The sequence below is a fragment of the Phacochoerus africanus genome, chromosome 9 (assembly GCF_016906955.1).
Source record: "Phacochoerus africanus isolate WHEZ1 chromosome 9, ROS_Pafr_v1, whole genome shotgun sequence".
In the NCBI taxonomy this organism is placed as follows: Eukaryota; Metazoa; Chordata; class Mammalia; order Artiodactyla; family Suidae; genus Phacochoerus; species Phacochoerus africanus.
The window spans coordinates 127,780,912-127,790,221 of NC_062552.1; the positions used below are offsets into that span (position 1 = coordinate 127,780,912).

At 68.8% G+C, this 9,310-nt stretch overlaps 1 protein-coding gene across 5 annotated transcripts; it reads right to left on the reverse strand.

Moving 5' to 3' along the window:
- Positions 1–7,387, reverse strand: NUDT14 (nudix hydrolase 14). 5 transcript variants are annotated; one of them, XM_047796264.1, is made up of 6 exons: positions 7,222–7,387; positions 4,131–4,174; positions 3,514–3,578; positions 3,142–3,379; positions 2,844–2,935; positions 177–314 (listed from the first exon to the last, which is right to left on the reverse strand). In XM_047796264.1, exons 1-5 carry the CDS (start codon positions 7,300–7,302, stop codon positions 2,893–2,895), a joined length of 471 nt encoding a protein of 156 aa, XP_047652220.1. In that variant the 5' UTR covers positions 7,303–7,387; the 3' UTR covers positions 177–314; positions 2,844–2,892. The 5 variants fall into 5 exon arrangements, with proteins under 5 accessions (XP_047652216.1, XP_047652220.1, XP_047652218.1 ...); XM_047796262.1 differs by having other exon boundaries at positions 2,844–2,952; XM_047796263.1 differs by lacking the exon at positions 177–314 and adding an exon at positions 323–2,439.
- Positions 7,388–9,310: the final 1,923 nt, after the last annotated feature.

Here is a 9,310-nt window from a genome sequence, read left to right on the forward strand (position 1 = left end):
TAGAGCTCCACCAGCCTTTATTGGGTCTGTAGGGCAGGTGGCCGGAACCGGCCTCATCCAGACCCCTGGCGTCTCACTGGGGGCCCAGGACAGGGGCCACGCAGCTGAGGAACCACGAGATGCCAAAGATGACTCCGAGGGTCTTGGGAACGTCTGGGTCATCGGCGAAGGTCTGGGCGCCGTCCAGGGGCAGGTGCACAACCTCAATGAGCTCGCCCTCCTCGGCCAGGCCCCCGCCGGGGCCGCCCCTCTGGGCATCCGTCACCGCTGCGTAGAACATGGTCTGGCTGGAGCCAGTCAGTCCAACGCCAGACCTACAGGACGAGACCGCCGTGCAGAGCTACCCACGCAGGCCCCACCGGCCACCCCTGCCCTTCCCGGCCCCGGGAAGGCAGGGCTCCAGGAGGCCCCCCCCCCGCCCTCCCAGATGCCCTCCCCTTGAGCCTGGGGGAAACCTGGGAACATGCTGGCTGTGACTTCCCAACATGGTTTAGCTCCCAGCGTGACCAGGTTGGGTCAGGTGATGAAGGAGTTCTACACACGGAATTAAGGGCCCTAATCAGTGGCTGGAAGTTTCTCAAGAGGGAACCGACGCTGGGCGGGCCTGACCCGAGCAGGGGCCTCCTCACAGATTTAGAGCTCGGAGGTGGAGAAAGTCTTGACGCCAAAGCGAGCCGCCAGGCTGCAGGAGGCGCCACATGGCCAGGGCCTGCAAGCAGCCTCGAAGAGCTGACCGTAGGCCCCAGCCGACAGCCAGCCAGGACACAGAGGCCTTGGTCACAAGGCCACAAGAGCTGGGTTCTGCCACAACCGAGTTAGCTGGGAAGACGGGCCTGAGCCTCAGCTTAGACCTCAGGCCCGGCTGACGCCTGACTGCAGCCTGGTGAGACCCTGAGCGGTGGGGCCAGACCGCTGACCCACAGCAACCGTGAGGCTGCAAATGTGGGTTCCTGCAAGCGCTCAAGTCTCTGGCAGGTTGCCCTGCAGCACAGACCATTAGCAGGCTCTGCACCTCAGCTCATGCTGCGCCCTCAGCCAGGGCCTCCCTGCCACAGCAGACCCCACTCGCACCCAGGGCTCCTGCCGTGCCGCCCAGGTCTGTGAGCACCCCCACGCTGGCACCTGGAAGATGCCAGCTCCAGACCGGGTGAAGGACTGGGGCTCATGGGGGTGTTGCGGGAGGGGTGGCAAGGCCCCCAGGGGTGCAAAGGAGTCCCCTCTCTCCAGGGGTTGGGGGCAGGAGGGGGCTGCTGGCTACCAAGAGGAGGACAGGCACCCAGGGCGTGGGCAGGGCTTTAGGCCAATGCCAGTGGAGGGCAGGCGCGGGCAGTCGTGGTGAGCGCTGGCCGGGAGGACGGGCTGACAGAGGGGCCAATTCAGATTCCAGAACAGGAAAGGCGGGGGCTTCTGGGGAGACGTCCACAGGCCGGGGAGGCCCAGGCTGGCCAGGGGGTGAGCGGGGCCTGCCGGCCACAGCCTGGAAGCTGCCCTGGAGCAGCCGGGAGCAGACCTGGAGGGGCTTCCATCCCACTCCCCCCAGGCGAGGGCCCCAGCAGACTGACCTCGCCCAGCTGCTTCCTCCGCCCTCCAGCCCCTTATCTCCCTGGACCCTTCCTGATGGCCCATTTCCGCCGGCAGCCACAGCCTGCGCCTTTGATGGAAGCGCTGGTCTGTGGCGTTTCCAGGCCCAGTTTCCGCCGGCTTGTGCAGGAGACCGGCGCCAAGAAGAATGTGCCCAGCCAGGCCGGGCACTGCCTCTCCCTCCACTCCATCACATCCTCAGCTGGGGGATCGCAGACAAGGGCCCGGGCCTTGTCACCTGGGACTGGCAGCTGAGTGGCCTGGCTCAGCCCCTGGCCCCACGACGGGCAGCAGGAGCCTGCTGCTTGTCCAGCCCGCCGTCAGGCTCCGGTGCGGGGAGCACTCGGTTCCAGCCCCTCCCAGGCCAGCCTCCCCACAGCCATTCCTCATCTCTAGAGCACAGGCTGAGCAGGCTACACACTGCCCAGGGCCCTCCCTGGCTCCCGAGGACCCTCAGTCAGCATCAGGCCAAGCCCAGAGGCCCGGCTTGAAGCACCACAGCAGCCAGGGCTGCCGTCCCCCCGCCCCATGCCTTTGCCACGCAGCCCCTCGGCCGGGACTCGGCTCAGACGCACCTCCTCGGGGGACCCCAGCCCTCCAGGGCACCTCCGCCTGCCCCCGGCTCGCCCCTACCCTAGCTCAGGCCCCTTGGATTCTCCCCCCGCCCCCCAAACCTCCAGCCCAAAAGGCTCCAGGGCCCAGTGGCCACCAGCGGGCCCCGTGGAGGGTGCCTGCACATAACCAAGACCCCTCTCCCTGAGAGGCTGGATCCTCCGACGTAGAAATTCCACACTGAACGGGGAGGCGCCAGGCCCTGGATCGTCTCCTTCGGCCAACTCCGTCCCCACGCTCGAGGCCCTGTGTGTTTGAGGCAGGGCCCCACCCTGAGTGGCCCCTGCCCTAGACTAAAGGTGGCAGAGCTTCCCGAGGCCCCCTCCCCATCTGGAGAAGGTCGCCAGGGGCCGGTGCTCAGCGTCGGGGGGACACTTCTCCTGCCGGGGCTTCACTGGGGTCAGGGACCCATCGCATGTCCCCAGGGGAAAGGCAGGCTTCAGGCCACCATGCTGTTCTGGGAATGCGGCCCCAGTGTGACCTCCCGGGAGCGGGTGCAGGCGGGCACCTAGGCTCTGAGGGGCAGCCCTGACGTCCAGGCCCCGGGCCGCACTTCCTCCCCTCCCAGGAGGGCCCAAGCCCCCCCGCCCCCCACCAGCCCCGGCCCAGGACTCTCCCTCCCCTCACTGCCGAGCAGACCTGTGACTCACCCCACCGCCAGTGCCCGGTGCTTAATCCCGCAGGAAGTGGAGGCATCAGTCAGCAGCAGCTGCCACCCGAGCAGGCCCCACACGGCTCAGGGCTGCGGGGGGCGGGGGGCTACAGAACGAGGCCCTGGAGCCCTGGGTTCCGGCCTGGATCAGGAGCTAAAGGGCTGTCCAGCCAACCTTCCCAAACAACTCCAGGCTGCAGAGCAGGGATTCGCCCTGCCTGGCACGCCTCTGGGGACGGGCAGCCCGGCCCAGGCCCTGCGCTGACTACGGGACCCCACGGCCCAGCCCCACTCACTTGTACGAGGCGACCCGGCGCAGGTCGGAGGGGGCCAGGCGGTAGCCGCACTCCTCCCAGGCTTCCTTGCAGGCGACTTCCTCCAGCGAGAGCCCGGGCTGATCCACGAGGCCGGCGCACAGCTCGAAGGTCACCCCGGCCGAGCCGGGCAGCGCTGCCGGCAGCTCCCGGGGCCTGTCCTGGTCGGCGGCGGCCAGGGAGCCGGGGAAGAGGCGCTCCACCGCGCCAGCATACACGGCTGGGCGGGGGCGGCAGACCGCGGTCACAGCCGGTGGCGGCCCCCTCCACGTGACCGGGGGCGGCCTCAGGCTCCCCACGTCCGCGCCCTGACCCGCGGGCCTCCCCTCCCCGCTCCCGCTCGGGCCCCCTCACCTGGCCGGAACTGCTTCACCAACACCAGGCTCCTCCGGGAAGCGTTGAACATGAGAAGGGTCACACTGCAGCGGGGACAGTGCTCAGCGCGCCGCCCTGGGGGCCCCGGCGCCCCATCTCCTGTTCCCAGCATGCCCAGCCCGCCGCCTCTCTTCAAAGGCCCAGGAAGGTGGGGTCCCTTGTTCAGAGGGACACTGTGAGGCCAGGCCGGGTCAGAGGTCCCCAGGGTCGCGCAGTCAGGCCAGGACCCAGGCCGAGGGCACGGGGTGGAAGGACACGCTGGGCGGCCGCTGGGCAGGCTGGGGGCGGCAGCAGCTGAGAACGGGTGACTGACAAGACACGTGGCCCCTGCTGGCCAGCTGTTGCCAGCTGTGCTCCTGAAGCCACACTGCCACCCGGCCCACACCCCCAATGCCAGGGGCAAGGGCACCCGGGCGGCCTCTCTCGGGTCCCAGAGGGCCTGCCGCCCATCACGGTCCAGGAGGCCCAAGCTCGGGGCCCAGGCCTTGGGCTGACCCCCCAGTGAAAGGAAATGAGGGCGGGGACTTCAGAAACGCAGGGTCCCCGTGGGCATCAGGCTGGGGCTTCCCCCGTGGCCAGCCCGGCCGGGACCTCACCTGTCATGAGTTTTCACAAAGTCCCACGACTTCTGGGTGCCGTTCTGAAAGAGGCGGGCAGCAGTCAGGGAGGGCGGAAGGACTGCCAGTGCAGGCGGAGGTGCTCCGGGAGCTGAGAGGGCCACGCAGACCTGCCACACCAGCTCCGACCAGGGAGACCCGGTCACGGCCCGGGTCCATCAGGAGCCAAAGCTGTAGCAGGTCAGGGTCGGGGGCAGGGTCAAGGACAGCCTGACTCTCTCAAGGGGTGAGGCGGAGAACCAGACAAAGGGTCCGAAGGCGTCCCAGACCCAGCGTGAGCCACCACCCAGCACGGGCTGAGCGCGAAGCGCTGCAGAGAGATGTACACTGTCACCAACGCGGGAAAGACGGGGGGTGGGAGGAGAGGAGCAGGTGTGAGTGTCCTCACAGTCGGGGGGTGGGGGGTGTCCCAAGCGGGCAGAGCAGGTATCAGGCTTTTGCTGCTGAGGCTTCCTTGGGCCGCTGGACAAAGCACGACAGGCGGGCAGCAGGGACAGGCAGGCCTCCTGCGAGCAGCAGCCTCGGGACCAGCTGGGGAAGGGCGTGCCGGGGCTCATACCACAGGACACAGTGATTCAGGGATGGTGCCTGGACCACGGGACAACCCCTTCCAGCCCAGTTTCTGTCTTGAGCTGTCTCTCTGGCATCCTGTGGTCCTGCTGCTCAGTCACTTCCCTCCGCCATCCTGCTCCCTGCACCCCGCCCCGTCCCCAGGCACTCTGCCCCGGCGGGCTCAGCATTCAGGGACCAAAAGGCAGGGCAGGGGCCCGGGCCAGGACCACCAAGGGCAGTCACAACTGATGCTGACGTGGCAGGCGGGCGTGTGAGAGGCCAGCACCCCACCGCTAGACAAGCAGGCGAGGCGGGCTCCCATCCTCGGGGCTATCCTGTCCGGCCCGACCCCTCCCCAACGGGTCTCTGAGGTTGGGGCTGGCCCGGGGACCCCTGGAGCCCTGCCCTGCGGAAACCTGTCACCAGCTTGCTTAGCCCCTCAGCCACTGGGTCAGGCCTGTGGCCTGGCAAGCTGCTGGCCTCACACTTGGGGCCACGTCCAACCACTGACATGGACAAGACCTGAGACACAAAGGGTGGAGCCAGGGCTGCAGAAGAGGCAGGACCCTAAGGAACATCCTCTGTGAGGACTTCCTGGAGGAGGTGACAAGTACCAGGCCTCACAAGGAGAAGAGCAGCGCAGGAGTGGGACGTTGCCGGCAGCGGCCCACGCGCCGCTCCGAGGGGAGCGGCCAGAGACAGAGGCAGCCTGGATGGGCAGCAGCCTTGGTTTCTAAGGGCAGGGCGAGCTGGCGTCCCGTGCTGGGCCGGGCCAGCTGCCTGGGAGGCCGTTGCGAAGCACCACCCCTAAGAGGCAAGCCTGGGCCTGCCTGCCACCCGGCTGCCCCCCAGGCCGGGCTCCAGGGAATGCCAGCCCCCTCGTCCGCCAGGAGCCTGCGGTGTCCCCTGCCTCCCTCAGGGTGTCCGTCACCCTGGACAGGCTTCAGGGGCCTTGTTGGTTCAAGATCAAAACACCTGTCAGAGCCTTAGGTCCAGCCAAGGAGGGTGCAGGAGGAGGTTCCAGCCTGCCCCTCCCACGGGACCCCCACCCAGCTAGTTAGGACCCAGGCCCAGCTTGGCCTCCACAGCCTTGGGATGAACAGGACTGGAGCGGAAACACAGGCCCCTCCCCCTCAAGGCCACGGGGTGCCCTGCCTCTGGTTGGTCTGTCTGTCCATCCACCAGCTCTCCCCTGGCTGTGAGTGGCTAATGACCAACGGCTGCAGATACCCCTCGGTGCATGCACCACCCAGCCCGCGTCCCACGGCCCCTCAGCCCGTGCCCACCACAGCCCGCCCCCCACCGGGGCCCAGCTTTAGCTATCAGCATCCCCCTGCACTTCTCAGGGCGTCGGGGAGAGAGTGCCACCGCCGCAGACCAGGGCGGCTAGGTACCTGGCCCACCCCAAGCGACCTGCTGCGCCCAGAGCCCCAGTCCAAATCAGGCAGCCCGCTCCAGGCCACACCAGGCAAAGGCCAGCGGCCCCCGCGGTCCTCCACTCTGTCCCCACCGCACCCTGGCTTCTGCCCCAAGCTGGGTCCATCCCAGACAGAGGAATTCCCTGTGCCCAGGACCTGAGTGGGCAACAGGGACAGGGAGAGCAGGAGGCTGCAAGAGAGGCAGGACCCTAAGGGACAGCCTCTGTGAGGACTTTCTGGAGCAGGTGACACTGCAGCCTCTCTCAGGCTGGGGGCCAAGAGGGCCTCGCAGGCCGGGGAGGGGAAGGGGCCTGGGGGAACAGAGGGACAGAAGGCTGCAGGCCCCGGGCCGCGAAGACCTGGACCACCTATCCTGATGGGGCGCGCGCGCGCGCACGGCAGCTGCCCCGGGGGGGGGGGGGGGGGGGGGAGCGCACCAGGTGCTCCAGGAGTGCAGGCTTCACCTGCATGGCCTGGAGGAACGCAGCAGGACCCCAGCGCTGGGGACTGGTGAAGCAGCAAGCAAAAGCGGGGTGGGGGGGGGGGGCAAAGACGGTCATCTATCACCCATCACATGTTTCTTGTGCACCTGCTATAGACTTGGGGCCGGGGGCAGCCTTGCTCCTGCGCTCCCCCGGGGCAGAGGCAGCCCGCCAGTAGGGCAGGTGGGACGAGGAAGAGGAGCCCTCGGGAGGAAGCCCCGCGGGAGAGGCTCTCCACTGCTCACCAGCTTCCTCTCCTCCTACCTTCTCCCTCCATTCCCCTTCCTCTTCTGCCCAGAACGGAGACCGCCACCCTCAGGAAGCTTTCCCCGAGCCTCGGGGCGCCCGCCACGTCCCACTGCACAAAGGGCCAGTACCCAGCAAAGCCTCCTTGGAGGAATGGGTGGTCCCCCGAGGTATTCCGGCCTGCACCCGTCCCCGACCTGGCCAGCAAACCTGGCCTCACCCGCCCGGCGCTCCGCAGGGGGAGGCGGGGTCTGCGGGGCGGGGGCCACGGCGCGGGGGCGGGGCTCCGGGCGGGGGCGGGGCCCGGGGCCGCGGAAGGCGCGGAGGGCGGGGCAGGCGCGGGAGGCGCGGAGGCCGGGCAGGCGGGCTCACCTGGCGGTAGTGCAGCGTGAGCGGCCGCAGGTAGGGCGAGTCTGCACAGCGGCCCACGGCCGCCCCCTCGATGCGCTCCATGGCGGCGCGCGGGACAGCCCGTGCCGGGGGCGGACTCGGGCCAGGTCCGCGCGGGACTCGAGCGGGCGGGCGCGCGCGTGACCGGGCCCCGGGCATGCGCAGTGCGCGCGGGGCGGGGCGGGGCGGGGCCAGCGCGCAGGTAGCGCCCTTCCCGGTCCGCGAGGAGGCGGGGCGCCGCCGGAACCGTGCTGGGTGTGGCCGGGACAGCGCGGCGGGGGCTCGCCAGGTGGGCCCCGCGGCAGGGTCCAGGCGGCCGGCTGTGCGGCCAGGAGGGGCGGCCGCGGCTGGAGGAGGTGGTCCGCGAAGGTGACGGCCGGCGCCCGGGATAGTCAGGCGTCCGGGTTAGGGGAGAGACGGCTGCGCGGCGCCGCCCTGGGCCAAGAGGATGCCTCCGCCACCGGGACTGATCCAACCCCGAAGTCAGGTCACCGGGGGCGGGGCAGGCCCTCAGGGAAGGAGCGCCTAGGCCCTGAAGAGAGAAGCTGACGGTCCCAGCTTGCCTAGCGGAGCCAGCAGCGGAGGGAAGCAGAGGGGGACTGGGGGCTGCGCGCAGTGTCGCTGCGTGGGCGGTGGTGGGGAAAGAGTGCAGACACCTCTAGGGGCCGATGGGTGGCAGGAGAGAAGGCTCTGGAAAGAGGGCAAGGCGAGAAGAGCCTGATGGCAGAGCCAGACCCTCCCACCCGCGTTCCAGACTCTTTCCGCGCCCCGCCCCGCCTGGAGGAGCTGTCACTCCCCGTCTCTGGTGGCTCTCCTTCCTCCGCCTCGGCAGCCCACCCCTGTTGCCTCCCCCAGGAAGCCCCGCCCTGCGGTGGCAGGGCCCATCCCTCCGTGGGTGTGGATCCTAAAGGAGCCCCTCCAAACGCGTCCCCCTGCCCACTAGGGGCAGGCACAAATGGTGGGGTGGGGCACCTGAGCCCTGAGCTGCTTTCTGAGCTATGGCTCCAGGGGGAGCAGGGCATGGTGGGGGGGGGGGTCACGTGGCCTTGAAGTTGCCCACCAGGTCCCCATTATCAATTGCTGTGTAACAGCTCCCTTCCAGTGGGTGGCTTCAAGCAGCTGTTCGTGCCTCTTCTTCCCAGTCTGTGGACCGCCCGGTTCACTAGGCAGCTCCCCCTTGGGCTTCTCTGCAGTGTGAGCTGGTGCCAACGGGGGCAGGGTCTTCTGAAGGCTGACCAGGACTTCGAGGTTGGGTGGCTGGGACGGCTGGAGCTGGCTAGCCGTGTCCCTGTGTGTGGCCCCTCCAGCTTGGGCTTCCTCAGAGCAGGGCCGTCTCAGAGTCACAGGGTTCTTCCACACAGCTCCCCAGGGAAAAGGGTCATGGGGCCAAGCCTCTCACCACCCAGCCCCAAATGTCCGACGGCAGCATTCACACTGCGCTCTCTGGGCCAGAAAGCATTCCTGGCTACCCCGATTCCAGGGGAAGGGCCTTCCCAAGGGTAGAGCACCAGGACGCGCGGTTCACTGTGAGACACTGGCTCTGCAGGGGACTCAGCTTCCCGGCCGCGGCCTGGCCGCCTAGTGTCCTGGGGGCCAGACAGACCACCTACCAGAGAGCCCCTCCCAGGCGCTGGTCCCACCTGCCCAACAAGCAGGCGGTCTCTTCCGACACACGCGGGGCCGGGAGTGTGTTCCCTCCCCTCGCACACAGGCCGCTTCCTGCTGCCCGCCCCTCAGCCCGCCTGGCTGCGCCGCCCCCAGGAGCCCCGGGTAGGAACTCGAGGGAAGAACCGGCGTCTCCACAGAGCATCGTCTGCTCCTGTCTAGGGGGTAAGCAACATTGATGGCGATGCCGAGGCAGCCTGCAGCGCTGATTGCAGAAGGGGTGAGCCTGCAAAACATCCGCGAGGTGCCACCCGCCAGGACACCGCAGGCGGTCCTCGGGTGTTCAACACAGAGCTGTGTCCGGTGACCCAGCAGCTCCGCCCCCTGGTGTCCAGCCCTGGAATCGCGACCAGCTGAAACACCATTGACAGGCACGAAGGTCAAAGGTCGGGGCGCCCCAGGGGTG

Bases quoted from the DNA above. Each gene is read 5' to 3' on its own strand.
- NUDT14 (XM_047796260.1), bottom strand. From the start codon at position 7,302: ATGGAGCGCATCGAGGGGGCGGCCGTGGGCCGCTGTGCAGACTCGCCC. The intron at 4,175-7,221 runs GTGAGCCCGCCT...CGCCTCTTTCAG, and splicing joins TCACGCTGCACTACCGCCAG to AACGGCACCCAGAAGTCGTG. The intron at 3,380-3,513 runs GTGAGGGGGCCC...GCCCCCGCCCAG, and splicing joins GGTGAAGCAGTTCCGGCCAG to CCGTGTATGCTGGCGCGGTG.